The sequence below is a fragment of the Haliotis rufescens genome, unplaced genomic scaffold, assembly GCF_023055435.1.
Source record: "Haliotis rufescens isolate VD_foot unplaced genomic scaffold, xgHalRufe1.0.p SCAF_12, whole genome shotgun sequence".
NCBI classification, from domain to species: domain Eukaryota; kingdom Metazoa; phylum Mollusca; class Gastropoda; order Lepetellida; family Haliotidae; genus Haliotis; species Haliotis rufescens.
In genome coordinates, this window is record NW_025963802.1 from 18,301,342 (window position 1) to 18,325,980 (window position 24,639).

General features: G+C 42.7%; 1 protein-coding gene across 1 annotated transcript; it reads right to left on the minus strand.

Annotated features, from left to right (window-relative positions):
* Positions 1-604: 604 nt before the first annotated feature.
* Positions 605-23,479, minus strand: LOC124145641 (homeobox protein Hox-C8-like). The gene is made up of 3 exons (XM_046515490.2): positions 22,733-23,479; positions 18,509-18,678; positions 605-858 (listed from the first exon to the last, which is right to left on the minus strand). Exons 1-3 carry the CDS (start codon positions 23,295-23,297, stop codon positions 778-780), a joined length of 816 nt encoding a protein of 271 aa, XP_046371446.2. The 5' UTR covers positions 23,298-23,479; the 3' UTR covers positions 605-777.
* Positions 23,480-24,639: the final 1,160 nt, after the last annotated feature.

The following is a 24,639-nucleotide window of genomic DNA, read 5'->3' on the forward strand; positions in this document are numbered from 1 at the left end:
GGCATTTCGGTGTTTTTTTGTTTTTTTCAGTGTGAGTGTCTGATATACCGTCCGTATCATTTATATGCCCTTATTGCACTATTTGTGAAGCCCATCCTTAGTGTCACCGTCCATCGATGGTGAGAATACTGCGCAAAAAACAGAACTCACCCTCCTCCTATTTGTCATGCCAAGGCCACACATATGCATAAAACACGAGTGAGTGAGTTGGGTTTAACGCCGCTTTTAACAGTATTACAGTTATATCACGGCGTGTCAGCTTAATGTGGGAGGAAAGCCCGAAGTGATGAAGGTCTCAGACGTTTACCACTTCGGTGAAACCCACGAGCACGGGTATGGTGCTGACAAACCTAGAAACATAATCGGGGCAAACCGGGATTCGAACCCACAATCATAGGTTTCTGGCGTGCCCAAGGGACGCAACTCTGCACAGCGAATCGCGGCGCCATGGACGACTGGGCCACCGTGCCCCCATAAACCACGACATCAGGTTAGTAAAATATTCCATAATGGTAAATTTATTGTGATCAAATCTAAACGCAACTAATTTCATTTATTTAATTAGAAACATAATATAAATTGATTTGTTTCAACATTTAAATGTCCATGCATGTACGCGTCTCTTGTTTGCCTCCGTCCCGTGTCTTGTGTTCTTCTATACATATACGACACATGGTTCATGGCCTGGCCCATCTGTACAAGTTTTCTTCACAATCCCTGAGTATGACGGAGTACCTGTGCTCTGTGATGATATGCCTGGCATGAAGACGCCATATGTTAGGGCATCCCCCTCCCTGGGATGTCGTCCCCCGTCAGACGCTTGTGTTTCGTCCGCCTGTTCTGGAACCATACTTTCACCTGAAAATAGCCATAATCCAATAAATTGAAATAGACACATAGTCTGTGATATACAAGATATAAACCATGCACCATACAATTATATTCAACACTGGCAGCATGTTACAATGCAATTATGTACAGACAGAAATCTGTCATACACCAGATCGAAAGCTTGTACAGTGCATTTACATGCTAAGTACACACAATTCTATCCCGACCAAAATTAAGAGCATTCATTTTAAATGTTTGGTCAGGGTCGAAATTACACATGTCATCTATTGTATAAACAGTACAGGACATGCTTACACTTCTCGCGAACTCTTGGTGTCACCACTGATTTTCAGTCATCTATTCATATAATGTTTAATTGTTTATATTATGTTTTGAAGAATGCTTCATACAATTATAATAATATAATTGGTTTAGCTTGTGTACACTGTATATAGGAGTGAGTAGGTTTGATTTTACGCCGCTTTTAGCAGTATTCCAGTAATATGACAGCTGGGGATACCAGAAATGGGCTTCACACATTGTACCCATGTCGGGAATCGAACCCGGGTCTTCGACGTGACAAGTGAACGCTTTAACCACTAGACTCCCCGACCGCCCCTATATATAGGAATCAATATTCATCCGTATATTAAAGATTAAAAGAATGTCTAAATGTTACTATTATTGGAGGTAAGATGAAATGGGGTCAAACGTCGGGTTCAAAGATTATTGCCCTTATAAAGCGATATGCATGCACGTGTGGCTGTGAGTGGCTGCTTGTACTATCTAGTGCGGACTAATGCCGACTTTTGCCGATTTTATAGTGTTCGCCCACTGCGATATCATGTCGCAGTTTAACATTAATAACCCACTCAGACACAGTATGCTGATTCCGAACCGGAAAGTCCGTGTTTTAGTCGAGAGCCAGGCAGGGTACCATCTTTTAACGTCTCTTGGTATCACTCGGCCGGGTGTCGAACTCCGGACCTTCCGCTCCCCGGCGGACGCTCTACCTCTAGACCACGGAGGCGGTCATAGAAGGCGGTTTTTGTAGAATATTAATGACCATGTAAGTAAAGTTTATATGATAAAAATCTACTTATTACTGAGCACGGAGCACACTATGAGTGACAAGGTGTCGTGGGCACAAAAACTAACCAGATACCAACAAACTTATTCATCAACAATATCTTTAAGGACAGAGTCAAAAATCACTCAATAGAATTTAGTACATATTTTCAGCCGTTTATGCCATTGTGACTTCTATGGCGATACAGAGTTGGTCTTGATAAGGTTCAGGAATACAAAAACATCCAAATCTCCACAACGCTCCATCCCTTCATCGAAGCTCAACACGACAAAATATTGCAACTTTGAGCGACTATGAACTCAGATGGGGATTACCCGTCTTCAGTCACAGGTACATAAGAAGTAGCTATTTCCCCATTAAAGAGCATTTCAAAGTTACACGCGAGTGATATAGATATGTGAGTAGGGACTTCTTCTTGCTGAAAGGACGAGAAGATTATGTCCCCATTGATGGTGTCTTTGCCTAATTACAGCACATCCTTGCTAATGGGTTACATGTACACCTGGCCTGTCTTCTGTGGCTGCCGCTAGGTGTCACTGGGTGCACGTGCAGCTCGTGCTTGTCATCTGTACCAGATCCCGTTTTCGACTGTTTGCCCTCCCCGTCTTACCCACAACACTAATCGTCCCTGTCTTACACCGCGTGTTGATTTAGTATAGAAACCTAAGTAAACCCAGCTCGTATGAAGACCACAGAAGACACACAATTAAACCGGAATTTTCTCTAACAATTGGAAGTGGCAGCATTAAAGGTGATGACGTCACCAATCTCGTGCATCTCACGCTGGCGGTGAGAGTGTCTCGCGCACCTGAACAAATCTTTTACCTGTGATGTGGCAGGACTCGTATTAAGGAGAAGAGAATGGGGGGACGGGTTAAGTAGCCACGCTTACAAAGACAGGGTGGTTTGGTTGAGCTAATAAGTTTTTAAATAGCGGTAATGACGACAGTGTTTTCCTATGGGTAATTTGGCACGACGTGTACACAGAACGGTGTGAAATCGTGGAGAGGTACACGGGGGACTGGTTCTACGTGGTGGAGCGAGGCGGTGCCTTTGCGAAGCAGCACAACGGGCAGTGATGTAGTTTGACAGGCATATACGGTCGCTTCAATGATGTTATAGGTACACCTTGACGATTTCATGCACATGTGAACTATATCATGTTTTGTTATGATTCATATGTTGGTAGGAGCTGGATAAAAGGTATGGAGTATTTGGGTCTCGTGGTCAATATATTTTTCAAAACTTGTTTAAAGAGTATTGTACAAAGAATTTAAGAAAATTAATACATCTAAATTATTATGTTAGCTTACAAATGCATCGTGGTATCAGTCGACAAGATGCATAAACGAAAATAAAAACAATAACAACAACGATAATGTAATGTAGTAACCACAACCATTATTATCATTATTATTAGTATTGTTGTTGTTGTTATTATTATTATTATTATTATTATTATTATTATTATTATTATCTGTTTTGGATACATGTACTTTTGCACTATTATGACAGCATAGCACATAAGACAATTTGGAAACATCAGATTGGCTCGCGGTACGAATGAGGTAAACCAAATGATGATAAGAAAATTATAAGTAAATGGGCAGTTTCTAATAACGAGCACTTTCCACTGTATTCTATTTCCCAAAGAGACATAAATATTCACATATTTGCCATATTTGCCATGTGTTTTAATTGTATTTCTGAGGGTAACATTACTATTACATTCTTCAAAATATTCATCAGTAATTATTGAAAACAGGATTTCAAATGGAAGGTACGATACAGTGACTCAACAAGCTAGTTATGAGGGGTTATCGTTAGCTCGTATCATTTTGTCATTATCTATTTTCAACACGAAGAAACCTGGCGTCGGGATGCCGATGTAACAATGTTAGTCCAAGGTCTACCGCCTCGTAATTGGCATTTGTCACAAGAAAGAAAGAAAGAAAAAAAGTTGAGCATCTGCGTCTAACCATCTGATTATAGCTGCAGCATTCTCTTCTTCCCCTTTCAATTTGATCAACCTCCTCCTGACATGGCGTTTCTGCTGATATGCGCGTACGCACGAGCATAACGACCCCCGTTTCTGATGTAGGCCAAGAAAGATATGGTAAAAATAATTCTCCAAAATAACAAGTAATAAGCTAAGTGAATGTGATATTCAACTGTTAGCTACACTGGGTCTAGATTTGTAATCTTCGGGTGATTTAGTAGCGTGCGACGGGAGTTTGTTATTCTTTCAACTGTGATAAAGTCAGAGACATTGAGCTAAACATGTAGTGGCTAAACATTGCCGTGATTTATAATAAATTAGTGTCTTATGCACGGAGTTACCTCCTGTAGAGGTTAAAAGTCAAAGAGACGACTTCAAAACTGGCATATGGTTTAATACGCTTTGTAAATATTTAAAATCGGCACACCATCCAAATGTCTCGTTTATCTTTTTCGAAGAAACATTTCTGTTATGCCCATGCGCTTAAAGAGAGACGATAATGATTTCTCTGTTTTGATAAAAACATAGATTACTATCAATTTATTTCAAGGCTAATACTTACAAAAAAGGGTTTTGGTCCAAAAACACTCTAAAAAGCAGAAAATAAGATATAATACTTCATATTAAAATAGCTGGATTTAGCTAATGTATTATTCATTAAACAGCGAACAGAAAAAAACACAATACACATTATTTGACAAAACATATAGCAGCTGGAATAAAACCATATGCATGTAATTCATATGTTTATAAAAAACAATATCAGTCATACGTGACCTATGAATTTCAAATTCTACGGTTTTAAAAAAACACGTGCACCACCTTTAATAATATACGTTTGATGTTATTATAAATTGCTCAAATGATTTTATGAAAACAAATATCATTCATACGAAACTTATTCCATGTTTTAAATTTACACAACCTCAGCGTATGGACATTAATAACGGAGTCGATACCCTAACTGACACTACTATCAGCGCCCCCTGTTGAGGGACAAACAGCCACGCCGTTGATGTACACTGTACGCAATGTCTGCCTTAAACGCCCAGCAAATAACAGTGTATACCATGATAGATATACATTATACATATATGTCAGCACCAACCCTTTTAAGCAAAATAGCCTTGTAATTGAACCAATGTGACCTTTGAACCCTATAATTGGGTATTATAAAAGATCATATTCAAGGAATAACCGTAAAATTTCAGAGGTATGTGTACATCCTCAGGAAAAAAAAGAAACAAAATTAGATAACTTTAATATTGTAAAGGGCTAATGTCATGACTTTTTGAAAAACGCACGTATCGATATGTCTATGATGTAAGCGCCAAAACTTCATAATTATAAGATCTTAGCTTAAAGCAAAGTCTATTGCACGGTTCCGACTGTATCACAAGCATATGCCAGTGCCGTAGCCAGCCGCCATCCCTATGAAATAGTTATGACAGGTGTTCCCGAAAACGTGAGCGTATCCTGCCCCATGTTTCACAACGTTGACGAATGTACGACTCACTGAGTGCATATAGTTTTACACCGCTATTTGCAATGTTTCAGCGATATGACGATGATGACTGACAGAGCCACACTTCCCACCTGGAGCTGTGAAGGCGAGTGCGTAGATGTTGCGCTTAATCAGCATTGTTAACCGTTTGCTGCTGAAGCTGGTAGGCTGCGTCCATGTGGATGTCGTAGGTGGATGTGAAGGAGTAGGTCAACATTCCGCGTAGCACAGGGTGTAACAAGAATTGGCTTCACATATATACACGTCTTATCAGTCAAACCTGGCGGAGTTTTTTGTTTTTCGTGCAAACACTTTTACTTTCACTTTTTCTGGGCTACAAACCGCAAATTATACTCCTGAACACAAACCAACTTATCTGTACTAGGTATTGCAACACACGAAACACCAGGGTGCCGTTGTACAAAACAACCTGAGCTCTACGACTGTCCGTAAGTCTATGTTAAGGTATGGGAGTTACATCACCTCAGCGCTAAGATCACTTTGTACAACGGCACCCAGATATCTATCTCATGGCCACTGCATATTGATGCTCATCAAACACACCAGATACCCAACTCATCAGCAATACAAAAGATGCTCGCCAAACAAAAAATATTTAGCATACTTATAACAAATATATATTTATGCTCCCCAAATAATACACTGTCTCTCTAGAACTCATGGCCAATATATATTGATACTCACCTAAGACTATTGGTCTGAAAATCACTATTGCGATAACTATTGATACTGAATAAAAACTATTTAAAAAAACCAAAAAAAACTATTGATACTGAAAGAAACTATTGCGATAACTATTGATATTAAAGAAACTATTGCGATAACTATTGATATTGTAAGCAACTATTGCGAAAAATATTGATAGTTTTCAGTGTATCATTTTAGATAGACTTTAGAGATGAATTAAACCTTGGAACTGAAGTTTCCTTTGAATGTGATAACTATAACAACAAATAAAAAGTAAGTTTTGAGATATGACTGATTTGTTTATTCTTTACCCTGATAATTTACGAAAAAGAAACCTGTAAACTACTACCACTCATGATCCAAAGAAAAACTCATTTTAACACCACTGCATGTATTTTATTGATATGGTAAATACAATCGAAACTATCAATATTCCTAAATGAAATCGATACTATTGATCGGAAACTGATTTAACAATCGATTTATTGACTTTAAGCGCCTACAAATGGCAATATATCGATATTTCGATTTACCGTGACACCCCTACCCCCAACATCATCTTTTGAAATTAGCAACAATCTGATGTAGATAATACCCACTGGCAACCAAGTAATAATACCATATTGCAAATGAATAACCAATGCTGGTGAAACACATCGTCACTAGTAGGATATCCTGACCCCTGACCGTTACTGTTGAGGTCGTCTACATACATATATAGACAAATTCGAACATTGGTGTGTCGAACTTACGCTTGTCTCGAAGTTAAAGATTGGTCCCTGCGTATGTCGAACTTACGCTTGTTTCGAAGTTAAAGATTGGTCCCTGCGTATTCCTTCTTCAGCATAGTTTTCGGTTGTCTCGAACCTCGGATAACTCGAAGAATTTACATAGGTCCCCTCAACATCGACACAACGGTGTTTGACTCTCTATGATTCATGAATACGAGAAAGCGCTAATTGAAACGATTTCACTGGAAACAGATTCGTCCGCATTAACAAGGTTTAACTGTATGCATCCTTTTATTATTAACAGAAATGTCATTCATGAAAATAAACCCTTTCGATAATCGTTAGAAATATCTGCTAAAAGCTGAGGCTAGTGAACGAGGTCGACTCCATTTCCTTTGCCTCATCCCAACATATCTGTCACTCTCCCCCCCTCCCCCCTCCCCTTCCCTCCTCCCCCATCTACACCCTTCCCCGACCACACACGCCTCCTTCCATCACCCACCACATGATAAAGTACGCCTCCCATATCTGTATAATGTAATAAACTAACATATGTTGTACTTACATTGATATCGAGATACAAGTTGCTGCAATCGAGCAGCTGGGTGTTGTGTACCGTACTTTGACCCGAGGGGAACAACGCTGTTTCATAAATGACAGCCTTGTCTGGCTAATCTAAACCTGCAAATCGTGTTATACATTTTTACGGGAGCGTTATGACTTTTGTAATTACTGAAATGCCCGAGTTGAAAGTAGTCTGAGCATATAAAGGCGAAGATTGTTTAGTGATTGAGATGTTGCGACACATTTGAAGGATGTGTGATTTTTTCCTGATTGACACCAACATGATCATCATCATCATCATCATCATCATCATCATCATCATCATCATCATCATCATTTAAAGATTTAAATAAAAAATGCAGCAAAGAGGGTTTGGGTGATCCTGGCACAGTCAGGCTGGTTAGGCTCATCATCAGCTCAGGGCCTTTGCCCCCTCTACACGCAGCCCAGACAGCGAATGGGACTTCTCCCAGGAAGCGCTGCCTAGTCAAACCCACCCAGAACCTTTGAGAGAATGTGAAAAAAACCCAACACTGCAGCCTTCTGCATTACCCAGATTGTCAGGCTGTATTCCTGGGCACAAACCCGGGAACTCTCCCAATGTCAGTCAACAGATTGGGAGGTACCAAACCTAAAGCACCGAGAACAATGGGGAGTCGGACAACTTGGTACTTGGGATGCAAGCGTGACATTTCGAAAGCGAGGTCTGCATATTTGCCATGATTTTCCTCAATCTTGTCAATCACATTGGTGTCAAAGGGAACATAAAATTCAATGATATAAATGATTTCTTTGGATTTATAAGAAAGGACAAGATCAGGTTTGTTGGCCTGGATACGTCCGAGGCTGTAAATGGGCCTATCCAAAGAATGTTTTAATTATCATTTTCCATGACGCCCTCTACATATTCCGGGTCGTACCATGGATGGACCTCTGTGTCAAAACCACCAGCATGGCGAAGACGGTAATAAAATGATCGAGCTACACCATCATGTCGTTTAAGATACTGTGTTTGTGCCAAAGCTGGGCATCCCAGGAAGCGCTGTCTAGTCGAACCCCCAACACTGCAGCCTTCTGCATTACCCAGATTGTCAGAAGGGTACTCTAACTTGATACACACGCTAGTACCTTACTTGATACACGCTCTAGTACCTAACTTGATACACGCTCTTGTACCTTACTTGATACACGCGCTAGTACCTTACTTGATACACGCTCTAGTACCTCATTTGATACACGCGCTAGTACCTTACTTGATACACACTGCAATACCTAACTTGATACATGCGCTAGTACCTTACTTGATACAAGCCCTGGATAATGATACACGCGCTAATACCTTACTTGATACAAGCGCTGGTACCTTACTTGATACACGCGCTAGTATCTAACTTGATACACGCTCTAGTACCTTAGTTGATACGCGCTCTTGTACCTAACTTGATACACACGCTCTAGTACCTTACTTGATACACGCTCTAGTACCTTACTTGACACACGCGCTAGTACCTAACTTGATACACGCTCTAGTACGTTACTTGACACACGCGCTAGTACCTTACTTGATACACGCTCTAGTACCTTACTTGATACACGCGCTAGTACCTTACTTGATACACGCTGCAGTACCTAACTTGATACACGCTCTAGTACCTTACTTGATACACGCTGCAGTACCTAACTTGATACACGCTCTAGTACCTTACTTGATACACGCGCTAGTACCTCATTTGATACACGCGCTAGTACCTTACTTGATACAAGCCCTGGTTACTGATACACGCTCTAGTACCTTACTTGATACACGCTGCAGTACCTAACTTGATACACGCTCTAGTACCTTACTTGATACACGCTGCAGTACCTAACTTGATACACGCTCTAGTACCTTACTTGATACACGCGCTAGTACCTCATTTGATACACGCGCTAGTACCTTACTTGATACACGCGCTAGTACCTTACTTGATACACGCTCTAGTACCTCATTTGATACACGCGCTAGTACCTTACTTGATGCACGCTGCAGTACCTAACTTGATACACGCTCTAGTACCTCATTTGATACACGCGCTAGTACCTTACTTGATACACGCTGCAGTACCTAACTTGATACACGCTCTAGTACCTTACTTGATTCACGCGCTAGTACCTTTCTTGACCAAGGTTCGAACACCTGCACTAAAACGTCAGATAGAAAGGCGATGTGAGGCCCCAGTGACTCAGGACATATACAGAATGCGGGGCGGTCGGGTAGCCTAGTGGTTAAAGCGTTCGCTCGTCACGCCGAAGACCCGGGTTCGATTCCCGACTTGGGTACAATGTGTGAAGCCCAATTCTGGTGTCCCCGCCGTGATATTGCTGGAATAATGCTAAAAGCGGCGTAAAATCAAACTCCCTCACATACAGAATGCATGTGCTTCATCCATGTAAGCAAATGTCAATGAGTGATAACGTATACAAACGTGTACACACACGCTTCGCGAACCTATATGCACATGTAGGTCTACCTGCATCAGGAATAAATTCAAGTCAATAAATAAATTTGAATGTATACTAGTATTAGATTACACACGGGAAGCATTGTAACATAGGAACTGACTTAAGAATAAGTGTTAAAATAACATAAAAAACTGTTTGTCATGGCCATCCTGAATACGAAAATCCTGAGAGACGGCCATTTAATTAAAATATTAACCAGACGATAGGCTACTATTTAGTAATCGGACTTATTCGTGCGCAGCCATTGTACGTTTTGCTGGGCGTTAAATCCCGGTAGAGTTCGAGCCGACGGACCCCGATTATGCTATGCTGTAATGTAATATTACCTAATTTTCTATCATATCTGAATACAAATTGATTACAATCTCTTCATTTATTTATTAAGCAGTGTGATATTCACTGGCGACATTAACGCTGAATGACAAAGGGTGTTTGTCGTCTGGTATTGTTGGCTAAAGAACGAACTGCTCCATCGTCAGACTAGGTGACGGAGGATACTAATTGCTGGGGGGTCCAAAGGAAGTTCGTGTTAGCAGACTATTTCCCTAATGACTGGTTTGAATAAGATATGAAGCGTATCCTTTAGGTAATCAATTACCATATCACAATAGGCCGATTTGACACTATGATTCATAGACACACTCAACAAAATAATACGTCGAAATGGGTATATCAAAAATTCATTAAACGTGTATAATGACTGTGGATATTTTGCTTCTCAACATGACAGCCACTATCCTGGCTTAATGGCGTTAAGTATCTTTAATAGGGTATCGAGTGGCCGTGAAAAAAACCTAATCTGTCTTCAGCGTACAAGCGTGGTGACAGGTTTTATTCTGTCCTCGCGAGGGCGCGCTGTATGGGGAAGACGCCAAGCCCTTCTGACGTTCCTGTGTGTAACACGAGACAAGGAAAACACATCCATTTGACAGGCTCCGGCCCATGATCACCCGCACTGGCCTTTGATCTGGGGGTTGTTACCTTCCTAATAACAGAAAAATGGACAAGTAATTTGCCGAGGAACAATTAGCCAGATCGTCCGCTGTGGTTACAAGGGCTGAAATCCCTATTGGACGTTCATGTATACCAAGTCAGGTATTGGAGCTATTTAGTACTTGGGAATTTGATAGTGTTGGCTAGGACACTTCACAAGCTAGCTATAATGAGTGCCGTCATTTGTTTCGATTCTGTCACTCAAATAGGGACAAGATGTGGAACAATAGAAACCCAACGGCTCCGTTTAGTGCCTACTCTTTAAACAAAAGTTCAGGAATTTTTCGGGGTAACATTGCTTGGAATGCGGGGGTGGTGGGGCCAGGTATCCGAAGTTGTCGACTCTCAGGGTACTGTATCGTGTTGCTTCGGATGAGCCGAATTCGGGTTAAGCAAGTTATAAAAAGTAACAAAGGCTATAACAAAGGCTGTTGCGGTCCTAATGCCATGAACGTTACAGTTTTACGTTTTAGGTGAATAACGGTTTTATATTTGTACGAAATTGAAATATATTTTTATTGTGAAAATTAATGTATCAGTTATTTTACTTTAATTATTTATGTTTAATGCCTTTGTTTGCATGCTCACCATTTTCGCGAACACCTGATGTCAATACATTTTATTTTTTAATCACTATTATGCATTTTAGGTCCTATGGTATCGGGCAGATAATTCTGATTATTCCTACTGCGTTGACCTCCATTGAAGATCGGTCTTCAGCAACCCATACTTGTCGTAAGAGGCGACTAACGGGATCGGGTTGTCAAGCTCGCTGACTTGGTTGATGCATGTCATCGTATCCCATTTGCGTGGATCGATGCTCATGATAGCAATCACAGGATTGTCTGGTCCAGACTCGACTATTTACAGACAGCCGTCATATCGCTGGAATATTGCAAAGTGCGGCGTAAAACAATAAACAAACAAACGTTGAGGTTTTGAAATTACAGGTTTGAAGTGTCTCGTAACAAAACACTTATATGCAAACAAATATCCTTCATCTTTTTCTATACTATGGATAAATCAGACGTATTACATCTGTGGTGACATGATGATATTGGGCTTATCATCGTTATCATATTTTGATGAAAATAACAAGCTTTTGATGTTTATGGAAATGTCTGTCTTTGATTTTGTAAGCTTACAGGTAAGACATCACCCAGAATACCATCCGTGCGACAAGGGGCGGGAAGCTTAGTGGTTCAAGCGTTCGCTGGTCACGCCGAAGACGCGGGTTCGATTCCCGACTTGGGTACAATGTGTGAAGCCCATTTGTGGTGTCCCCCGCCGTGATATTGCTGGAATATTGCTAAAAGCGGCGTAAAACCATACTCACTCACTCCGTGCGCCATGGTGGGTCAAGTCAGGTCTTGGCAAGATCCGTCTTCACGTTCAGCTCCTGGGCCTCGTTCCACAAAGGGATCTTAGCGCTAAGTCGATCGTAACTCCCATTCTTTAACACTGACTTACGACAATCGTAGCGCTAAGATCACTTTGTGGAACGGAGCCCAGGTTTGACTCACCAGTTGGTTTAAATCAAACAGCATTTTCACGTAACACGTCTAGAAATGGAACAAACGCGCAAACTCACTCAACCGCCCACCGAATCACATCACTCACTCACCCACTCTCTTGACATTGCATTTACGACAAAGGAGTTGGCATTGCCGTCACTACGCTATGACAGACGTTTGTTGTTGTGATGTAAAATCATTAATAGTTTCATTTCATCTAAAACAGACATTACACATTAATGACTCCCGTCATTCGCTGAGCGGAGACTCTCTTGGGGCCTATTATGTCTGATCCTCCCCTTGGACCCAACACGGCGATCACGGCAATATATAGTTTTGTCATATGGCGTTAAACACGGGAAATTGATGTCCTCAAGAGCGCTCTGAGAGCTCGTGCTTTCAACCCTCGAGTATATGATTTACCATTGATGAAAACAGTATCGATTCACTATCTTATTCCCTGATTGTTTCGATAACTAAACAATTACAAAGAATCGGGATCCATATACACTGACTTACGTTAATTAATCATTTAACAGAATTAATAACGCAACGATTGGAGTATGACTCGGTGGTTGAATACTTAAACATGAAGTGTAGTACAATATCTTGCATGGTGTCGAGCCTCGGCGTTTGGATTAGGTTCCACAATGGCACTAATCCCAGTAACTAATCCTTGTGTTTGAGCGGTGTGACATACTGCCCCGACGTGACGTGCGCAACGCTCCAAATCCTCACCGAAAAGAACCCACTCGAGTTGAAACACTTCAGTCATACCACAGCTCAAATATTCATTACACTGGGCTAAATTAGCGATTCTTATCTTCGCTTCACTAGATACAGGCATTGTGAAGAAATAAGATATTGTTTACGCATACTTAGCAACACATTTTCGCTAATATCCATTCAGCGTTCGAAATTTTATTTCGACTATCAAACTAGAAAATCCGTATTTATCAGATTTCAGAGTCATTAGTAAAGTGTGTGCTCTAATGGGTGGACACCGATCTCCACTTTGACACTGGACACAAAATTTATCATTTCATTCAATATTAGTAATAGCCCGATTCAAGATGACATCCGGGACCCGACGCCAATGTTTTTGTAATTGGTTAATTGATAAAGTAGCGCTGAACGCGCAAGTCGGGGTGCTCAAGTGTCAATAATTACGATTGTATTCACCCCCATCAAAACCACCCAGGCGTTTTAAAACTACCGTTTGATAACGTTTATAACGGTATCCAGTGTTTCAGGGGTATTGTGCCCCACTCAGCGGCCCGCCGACCGTGAGGTGGGCTCTTCCAACGGTGCTTCGTGTCTGATGTAATACGGCATTCAACTGTCTCTAACATGGATTGTTAACAAACCTGGGAACCAGCCGCCTGAAAATGAATATCATCATTCCGGTGTGTGACTGATGATTTATTAAAAGGATATTATTTAGAAATGTCAAGGATGGTCACACGATAGTGTATTATGCAGCGATAGAACCGAGACTCATATTTGATCAAGTTGTACTTATTAATGATTTTAAATAGTCACCTGACTTCTTCCAATGTTATTCGTGTCGTTCTTCCCTTCCATTGGGTAATATACAAACTGTCATACTTTGATTTGGCAAACAACGAAACCTCGTTAAACCGGACTCTCAATATTCCGGTCGAAAGCTGTTGGTAACCTTTATATTAATACATAAAGGTGTGACTTGTTAATCCGAAAACATGGCAGTCCCGACAACTTTACTGTAAAACGTATGGTCCTGTGCAACTTGGTTTAAATGAAGTTTAAACTTTTTTTAAAGATATATTTGAATCATTACACTGTGCAGTATTTTGGATTAAAAGAGTTCTTCATGAGTTCCATTTTCCCTGAATGTGACATTGCAAAGTTCAATGTTTCATGATCTGTGAATCTCACACTATCATAATTTTGTAAACTTCGGTCAGAGAATATGGATTGTCAAGCCCTGCGTGATGTTCTGTGTGATGTCTGAGGAGTTTCCACGTGTGCGATGATTTTACGTTTGATTCATAACTCTTTACAGCATCGATGTCTCCCTTGCTCCCGGTGATAGCGTGTACACTTATTGTACGCTTTGTCTGTCGTACTGTCTCCAGAACCATCTCTGATTGGCGTTTCGTCACAGGGACCGCTCACCCCACACGCCCATCCTTCTACCCGTGTTTCTGAATGTCCAACTGTCAACCCCTCCCACATACACGTGTTTCTCAATGTCTGGCTGTCCACCCCTCCTATATACCCGTGTCTGAATGTCCAACTGTCAACCCCTTCCACATACACGTATTTCTCAATGTCTGACTGTCCACCCCTCCTATATACCCGTGTCTGAATGTCCAACTGTCAACCCTTCCCACATACACGTGTTTCTCAATGTCTGACTGTCCATCCCTCCTATATACCCGTGTCTGAATGTCCAACGTCAACCCCTTCCACATACACGTGTTTCTCAATGTCTGACTGTCCACCCCTCCTATATACCCGTGTCTGAATGTCCAACTGTCAACCCTTCCCACATACACGTGTTTCTCAATGTCTGACTGTCCATCCCTCCTATATACCCGTGTCTGAATGTCCAACGTCAACCCCTCCCACATACACGTGTTTCTCAATGTCTGACTGTCCACCCCTCCTATATACCCGTGTCTGAATGTCCAACTGTCAACCCTTCCCACATACACGTGTTTCTCAATGTCTGACTGTCCACCCCTCCTATATACCCGTGTCTGAATGTCCAACTGTCAACCCTTCCCACATACACGTGTTTCTCAATGTCTGACTGTCCACCTCTCCTATATACCCGTGTCTGAATGTCCAACTGTCAACCCTTCCCACATACACGTGTTTCTCAATGTCTGACTGTCCACCCCTCCTATATACCCGTGTCTGAATGTCCAACTGTCAACCCCTCCCACATACACGTGTTTCTCAATGTCTGACTGTCCACCCCTCCTATATACCCGTGTCTGAATGTCCAACGTCAACCCCTTCCACATACACGTGTTTCTCAATGTCTGACTGTCCACCCCTCCTATATACCCGTGTCTGAATGTCCAACTGTCAACCCTTCCCACATACACGTGTTTCTCAATGTCTGACTGTCCATCCCTCCTATATACCCGTGTCTGAATGTCCAACGTCAACCCCTCCCACATACACGTGTTTCTCAATGTCTGACTGTCCACCTCTCCTATATACCCGTGTCTGAATGTCCAACGTCAACCCCTCCCACATACACGTGTTTCTCAATGTCTGACTGTCCACCCCTCCTATATACCCGTGTCTGAATGTCCAACTGTCAACCCTTCCCACATACACGTGTTTCTCAATGTCTGACTGTCCACCTCTCCTATATACCCGTGTCTGAATGTCCAACTGTCAACCCTTCCCACATACACGTGTTTCTCAATGTCTGACTGTCCACCCCTCCTATATACCCGTGTCTGAATGTCCAACTGTCAACCCTTCCCACATACACGTGTTTCTCAATGTCTGACTGTCCACCTCTCCTATATACCCGTGTCTGAATGTCCAACTGTCAACCCTTCCCACATACACGTGTTTCTCAATGTCTGACTGTCCACCCCTCCTATATACCCGTGTCTGAATGTCCAACTGTCAACCCCTCCCACATACACGTGTTTCTCAATGTCTGACTGTCCACCCCTCCTATATACCCGTGTCTGAATGTCCAACGTCAACCCCTTCCACATACACGTGTTTCTCAATGTCTGACTGTCCACCCCTCCTATATACCCGTGTCTGAATGTCCAACTGTCAACCCTTCCCACATACACGTGTTTCTCAATGTCTGACTGTCCATCCCTCCTATATACCCGTGTCTGAATGTCCAACGTCAACCCCTCCCACATACACGTGTTTCTCAATGTCTGACTGTCCACCTCTCCTATATACCCGTGTCTGAATGTCCAACTGTCAACCCTTCCCACATACACGTGTTTCTCAATGTCTGACTGTCCACCTCTCCTACATACACGTGTTCCTGAACGTTTTGTCTATTCACACCTCCTATATATCCGTGTTTCTGAATGTCTGACTGTCAACCCCTCCAACATACCCGTGTTTCTGAATGTCTGACTGTCCACCCCTCCTACATAACCGTGTTTCTGAATGTCTGACTGTCCACCCCTCCTACATACCAGTGTTTCTGAATGTCTGAATGTCTGACTGTCCACCCCTCCTACATACCCGTGTTTCTGAATGTCTGAATGTCTGACTGTCCAACCCTCCTACACCCCAGTGTTTCTGAATGTCTGACTGTCTTCCCTTCCTACATACACGTGTTTCTGAATGTCTGACTGTCCACCCCTCCTACATACACGTGTTTCTGAATGTCTGACTGTCCACCCCTCCTACATACCCGTGTTTCTGAATGTCTGACTGTCCACCCCTCCAATACCCGTGTTTCTGAATGTCTGACTGTCCACCCCTCCAATACCCGTGCATACCCTTATTTCTGAATGGCTGACTGTCCACACCTCCAGTACCCGTGTATACCCGTGCTTCTGAATGTCTGACTGTCCACCCCTCCAATACCCGTGCATACCCGTGTTTCTGAATGGACTGACTGGTCACACCTCCAGTACCCGTGTATACCCGAGTTTCTGAATGTCTGACTGTCCACCTCTCCTACATACCCGTGTTTCTGAATGTCTGACTGTCCATCCCTCCTACACCCCAGTGTTTCTCGATGTCTGACTGTCCTCCCTTCCTACATACACGTGTTTCTGAATGTCTGACTGTCCACCCCTCCTACATACCCGTGTTTCTGAATGTCTGACTGTCCACCCCTCCTACACACACGTGCTTCTGAATGTCTGACTGTCCATCCCTCCTACATACCCGTGTTTCTGAATGTCTGACTGTCCCTCCCTCCTACATACCCGTGTTTCTGAATGCCTGACTGTCCACCCCTCCTACATACCCGTGTTTCTGAATGTCTGACTGTCCACACCTCCTACATACCCTTGTTTCTAAATGTCTGACTGTCCACCCCTCCAATGCCCGTGTATACCCGTGTTTCTGACTGTCCACCCCTCCTACATACCCGTGTTTCTGAATGTCTGACTGTCCACCCCTCCAATACCCGTGCATACCTGTGTTTCTGAATGTCTGACTGTCCACCCCTCCAATACCCGTGCATACCCGTGTTTCTGAATGTCTGGCTGTCCAACCCTCCAATGCCCGTGCATACCCGTGTTTCTGAATGTCTGACTGTCCACCTCTCCTACATACCCGTGTTTCTGAATGTCTGACTGTCCACACCTCCTACATACCCGTGTTTCTAAATGTCTGACTGTCCACCCCTCCAATGCCCGTGTATACCCGTGTTTCTGAATGTCCACCCCTCCTACATACCCGTGTTTCTGAATGTCTGACTGTCCACCCCTCCAATACCCGTGCATACCCGTGTTTCTGAATGTCTGACTGTCCACCCCTCCAATACCCGTGCATACCTGTGTTTCTGAATGTCTGACTGTCCACCCCTCCAATACCCGTGCATACCCGTGTTTCTGAATGTCTGGCTGTCCAACCCTCCAATGCCCGTGCATACCCGTGTTTCTGAATGTCTGACTGTCCACCTCTCCTACATACCCGTGTTTCTGAATGTCTGACTGTCCACCCCTCCAGTACCCGTGTATACCCGTGTTTCTGAATGTCTGACTGTCCACCCCTCCAATACCCGTGTATACCCGTGTTTCTGAATGTCTGACTGTCCACCCCTCCAATACCCGTGCATATCCGTATTTCTGAATGTCTGACTGTCCATCCCTCTTACATACCCGTGTTTCTGAATGTCTGAATGTCTGACTGTCCACCCCTCCAATACCCGTGTATACCCGTGTTTCTGAATGTCTGACTGTCCACCCCTCCAATACCCGTGTATACCTGTGTTTCTGAATGTCTGACTGTCCACCCCTCCTATATACCCGTGTATACCCGTGTTTCTGACTATCCACCCCTCCTACATACCCGTGTTTCTGAATGTCTGACTGTCCACCCCTCCAATGCCCGACCGTCAACCCTTCCTACCTGTGTTTCTGTCAGGTCAAGGTTGTTGGCGAGATCACGTCTGTCCTGCCCAACTGCGTAGTGGTTGCTGCCAAACGCCCGCTCCAGCTTCAGGAGTTGGGAAGGGGTGAAGGCCGTCCTGTTCCTTTTTGGTTTCCTCCAGGAAGGGAAGAAAATGGCAGGAGATGCATCTGAAAGCAGCAATCCTTGTATGTACGCTATCTCTGCAATATCCATCTAGTATTTTCCTTTCTGGTCCCAAGATTGGGAAACAAACTTGAAATTCATTTTTATACTAAACCGTTCCAATCCATGCACACATAGCATCATGTCATAATCCCATCTGCTACTTGTAGTTTTGATTAACTTCAAATACCATTCTTCCTTTGCCTGACTACACAATCCACAAAACCCCCATTCCATAATCCGTAGATATTTCTTCTAAAAACAGACTCGTTGCATAAACCATTGCAATAAAAAGCTGTATATTGCAATCGAAATAGGGAATATTCTCTAAAACGAAACTTGAGTCATTCGACTAATGGCCATTTTGGAACTGATGGTCACTTCCACATTGAGTTTAATATTAGCGTCCATTCCATTTTCTCGGTGGCCCATTTGTCTGAGGCGCCGCGATTCGCTGTGCAGAGTTGCGTCCCTTGGGCACGCCAGAAACCTATGATTGTGGGTTCGAATTCCAGTTCGCCCCGATTATGTTTGTGGGTTTGTCAGCACCCTACCCGTGCTCATGGTTTCACCGAAGTGGTAAACGTCTGAGACCTGCATCACATCGGGCTTTCCTCCCACATTGAGCTGACACGCCGTGACATAACTGGAATAATGTTAAAAGCGGCGTTAAACCCAACTCACTCACTCACCCTAAGGCGCCACAATTCGATGTGCAGAGTTGCGTGCCTTGGGTACCCATGGAAACTACAACCGTGGGTTTGAATTGCGCTTCGCCCGGATAATGTTTTTAGGTTTGTCAGCACGGTACAATACTCATGCTTGTGGTTTTCACCCAAGTGTTAAACGTCTGAGACCTGCAACACTTTGGCGGACTTTCCTCCCACATTAAGCTGACACGCCTATACCGATAAAAGCTGCGTTAAACCCAACTCACTCACTCCATTTTATCAGTGGCTCAAATATCGTCGTCTTGTAAGAGTACAAGGTGTGTGTTCTGCTGTCTTTAATCTGCGATTGCAGAACGTTAAACTACCAATAAATCAAGGAATCATTTATTTGTGATGTGATTTGCTTTATAAAAGAAAGCTTGACGCCTGTTCCCCACCAGCGGTTTATATAATGAGGAGGGAGCCCTTTAACTACATTATACTATTGATGACGAATAAGAAGTCGTTATTGCTCTGTTAATCCTCGTTTCAAGGGTATACAAGGTCTATTATTTCACATGATCAAAGCTTAACTCGTTTCAGACTTCGTCTAATACTGCCACTTGTCGATCAATAATAGAGTCTTGGTTTTCTTTGACTTGTCAAGAGATTTATGACGGCGCGTGGGCCTCAACCGAAGCATAGAAACACCATGTAGCTGATACCCAATCTCAAATATCAACTAAGTGGGAAATATGTAGAGGTAATGCAAAAAATAAGCCCATTTACTGTTATCCAACACCTGGGTACGGACTTCTAATGCATTACGTGTGCGGGTGTGACAATCAGTCAATCTGGCAGTCCCCCAGAGTTGCAGGTGCTGCCTAACATCGATAGCCCAGAACAGTTCCTTGGTGCATACTCGCCCCTCTGCCCAGACCTCTGTCTTATCTACGCAACCTCATTGTCAACTGCACGTCCCGAGGCTTTTAGCTTATCTCGGCAAACTGCTACATTTCAGAGAAAATTGGTGATAATTAGGCAAATTCTTGATCGTAATGAGCAAATATAAGAGTGAGAACGAACACCTCTTATTCACGGCTAAGCGCAGTAAATTGCTGTGGCGCTAAGAAGCTAGGGCAGAAGGATTCGGCGTAGTAATTACGCGGATTGAGACAGTGTCAACGGAGTTGTAACCCGGCTTGTGGCGTGATACAAGTGACAAGTTCTGCCTTGTACATGTCAGTAAGACTGGGCCCCGCATGCTTCCCACGTGCTCACGAAACGCATTAAAGTCGTCCGTGTCAAATCAATTTCGTGAGCAAACAAATCAGGAAAATAAATGTGGATTTCTTTTTAAGATGCATCACGTTCGTAGAAATATAGTTAGCATAAATAACAGTATACCGTTCCAGTTTTTGTCGTATATATTGCCTGCAGTCTTTCAGACACTCCCACCTATTTATAAGAACAATTATATTCTTAATTTACACAGGGCCGATGTGGTTTCGGAGCACGTACTATCACTGATAAGAAAATGTGAGAAATGTATTTTGAGGATAAAGGATCGGTTAACGCTGATGGTTTATGGGTTATGGCTGATTTTTTATTGCGCTTAATTATTAACAAACACGTCTTAATTAATATAGACCGAATACTTATTGTGGTGGAGCGTCTGCCCGGAGAGCGGAAGGTCTGGGGTTCGATCCCCGGCCGCGTCAAACCAAATGACGTTAAAAGATGGTACTTGTTGCCGTGTCTGGCGTTCGGCATAAGGGGCGAAAACAAGGACTGGATGGCCCGGAGTGAGTATACTGTGTCTGAGTGGGGTATTCATGTTAAACTGCGGCATAGTATCTCAATGAGCTAGCACTATAAAATCAGCAGTCACACGCACACATGCATACACGTCGCGATATAGATGCTATAATCTTGAACGCGACATCAAACCCCATTTCACACCCACCTTCATGAATACAATCAGGTATACATACACATGTACGTGATTAATGAAATACATTTTGTTACAATTTAGAAAGAAGTTTATGTGTACCAAACAACATTTCCTGGTCAGTGAGTGAATGCTGTCCACGCTCTATATCTATATTTCAGCTATATCACGGTGACCTGTTAATAAGCTCAGCCCTGTGAAGCTTCGGGTCAGAATAGGTCTTCAGCAACCCATGCTTGCCGTAAGAGGCAACTATGCTTGTAGTAGGAGGCGACTAACGGGATCCGTTGATCAGGCTCGCTGACTTGGTTGATGCATGTTTTCGTATCCCAGTTGCGTAGATCGATGCTCATGACGTCAATCAATCGATTGTCTGGTCATGATTCGATTATTATCAAACCGCCGTCATACAGTTGGATTATTGCTGAGTGCGGCCTCGAACAATAAACAAAACAAATAATAATCTCCTCAGGTAAACTACTGATTGATGACATGAACAACAATCCACGCCGTCGGGCACGGTAACGTACAATGCGTCAGATCCCAGTATCAATGTAACTATAGCCTATAGCCTTCATAGCCTAGGACAATCAGAGGCACCCGGGAACCTATTCCGGAATCAGTTGCCGAAATAAATCATAGGAACAATCATGGATAATAAAACACATGTTAGATGATTTCACTTTGACGTTGTACATACACGCATACCAATGTCCATTTATATATAAACGCCAAACAACAATCGTTAGACACCGCGTTCAAGATTATTGCAATCGTAGAGCGACGTGTGCCACCACCAGGCTTCCGTTCTTCTGGCTCTATCCACTAGATCACGGAGGCGGTCAACAACATTCGGACAACCCCGAATCGGACACGAGGTTGGACGTGCACTAACTCTGTGTTTTTTAATAATAATAATAATAATAATAATATTAAAAAAATAATAATAATAAAAATAAATAAATAAATAAATAATAATAATAATAATAATAATAATAATAATAATAATAATAATAATAATAATGTGCCAGGATCACCAAAACCCTCTCTGTTGCTATTATATATTTTAATCTGTATATTATGATAATAATTAAAGCGATAAAACCCTTTCTATAGGGACCAGAAAAAATACTAACTTTCGAACTCTGGTCATGTTTGACTCATGCTAAATGAAGATTTCTTACGGTTGTGTATGAACCGTGAAGATCCGGGTTGGAATCGGTCTTGAGCAACCTAGCTCTTCGTAAAAGGCGACTAACGAATCGGGTAGTCAGGCTCGCTGACTTGATTGATGCATGTTATCGTATCCCAGTTGTGTAGATCGATGCTCATGAAATCACTGGATTGTCTGGTCCAGATACGATAATTTACAGATCGCTGTCATATAGCTGGAATATTTCTAAGTGCGGCGTATAACAAAAAAACAATCATCCAAAAAAAAACCGTCGCGCATCTTACCAGTTACACCAACCATGTTGTTCATGATCTGAGACTGAATGTCCCAGAGTCCAGTCAACCTTGTACCGGATGTGACGTCATCAGTTGATACTCCTAGCATGGCATCCGGGTATCGGTGCCCTGCATCCTCGTGACATAGCATACCAGTAGATGTGAGGAGAGATGGCCATTGAGCAGCTCCTGTGAATCTCAGCATATCACCATGGCAACATCTGCCTTCATACACACCGTCGCCATGCATTTCCGGTCCAAAATGAGACCCATGTTCCCGTAGATATGGTCCTGAATAGGGTATATCATCTCTCATGGGGTACATGGGTCTTGGAATAGCAAGTGCTGGTCGAGTGGTCGCCAGTTTAAGGTACACGGAGGTTAAACGTTCATTAACGTTAAGTTCATCTTTGATAAAAATGTCATCTTTGTTTGCAAAACGATCTCCGTTGTTAGATTTGTTGCTTGTAGAGTCTGATATACACAAACATTTACCCTTATCATCCCTCTTAGCTTCCAGTAAGGCATCAATGGTAAACTTCATTTTCTGTTCTTTTGCCTTCCCTGCCACCATGTTGATAACACCACACCTCAATTAGTAAATCTCAGCGAGACGTTCCATCTTGAGCAAAGGTTCCAAAACTAACCCCTCCTTCTGATCCAACTCTTGCAAGACAACAAGTGTCCACTGTCCCACCCTTCTCTGCCCTGTGTCCACTCAGCTAACGCAGGGCAAATGTCACCCTTGTTGTTATAAGCCGCTGTCCCTCTGACCCCATCAGCTGTGTTGTCTGGGCAGTGTGACATGGGACCGACTGTTTACACGTACCCCGCTACCTGTAAATCATCCCGGGGCTTGTACCTTCCCCATGTGCCGGCAAATATTATACCCTTTCATTAGTGTATATGGTCTCTGATTAATCATTCTCTGAGAGTATTGCAGTATATGTACGAATGTCATTACTGTTTGTAAAGCACTCCCTGACCTGATATATCTAATAAAATTTTTTAAATTTTTTTATGACCGTGATGTAAACATAAAACGTCAACGACAGAGAATAACCAGTATCGATTATCCAAAGAAACATATTCCTATGAGTGCAAAGGCAGAATAGTGGTGAAATTATAGGAATGGATCACTGAAAATCACGAAAAGGGTAAGCATGCATAAAAAAAGTAAACAGTTGTCCTGCCACGCGACGGCGGCTTGTCAACAAACCAAACAATCAAGTGATGATCTAGAAATAAGGTCACACGATGGCGCATTTAATGATTTGGTTGAAATTAAAAATGCTGTGTTTATTTCTAATTACGTCTGCTGGGTTCAGGCACAATAATTCTAATGCTTATACGTAACGGTTACTTTCCTCATACAAGTTGTACATGTACGCGTACACTGCTACTTTAAGAAGGACTTAGATAAAAATTATAATAATTAGCGCATTTATAATGCGCCAGATTCCATTCACCAAGTGGATGCCCATAGCGCTACACTATTATTACCCCGGTCAATGGATCAGTGAGCACTGAATTTTCATTCTCAGCTCCCTGGGGAGCATACAACCAAAGCTGCCGGTGAGGCGCTAGAAGGTTAACAACCACATTACCATCTCATTGTACCGGGTACCCACCCACTGCTGGGTGAACAGAGGCACATTTCGAACAAAGTCACTTGTGTTACATGTGCTTCAGTGTGGGGCAGGACCGAAGCCCTAGAAACTCTCAGGAGTCAAGCTGCTGGACGTGGTCACCCATCCATCTACTCCCCGAGACCGATGTTGCTTAACTTCACAGGACCACATGCCACTATCAGGAGATGCTCTCTTCTCAAACATGAGGACACCATGGTTTGCAAATATTGGATGAAAATAAATACAATGTTATTAGATAGAAAAAATGTTTCTTTTCGAATACGC

Bases quoted from the DNA above. Each gene is read 5' to 3' on its own strand.
- LOC124145641 (XM_046515490.2), bottom strand. From the start codon at position 23,297: ATGGTGGCAGGGAAGGCAAAAGAACAGAAAATGAAGTTTACCATTGAT. The intron at 18,679-22,732 runs GTAAGATGCGCG...TGCTGCTTTCAG, and splicing joins CAACATGGTTGGTGTAACTG to ATGCATCTCCTGCCATTTTC. The intron at 859-18,508 runs GTAGGAAGGGTT...GGCTATTTTCAG, and splicing joins TTGACCTGACAGAAACACAG to GTGAAAGTATGGTTCCAGAA.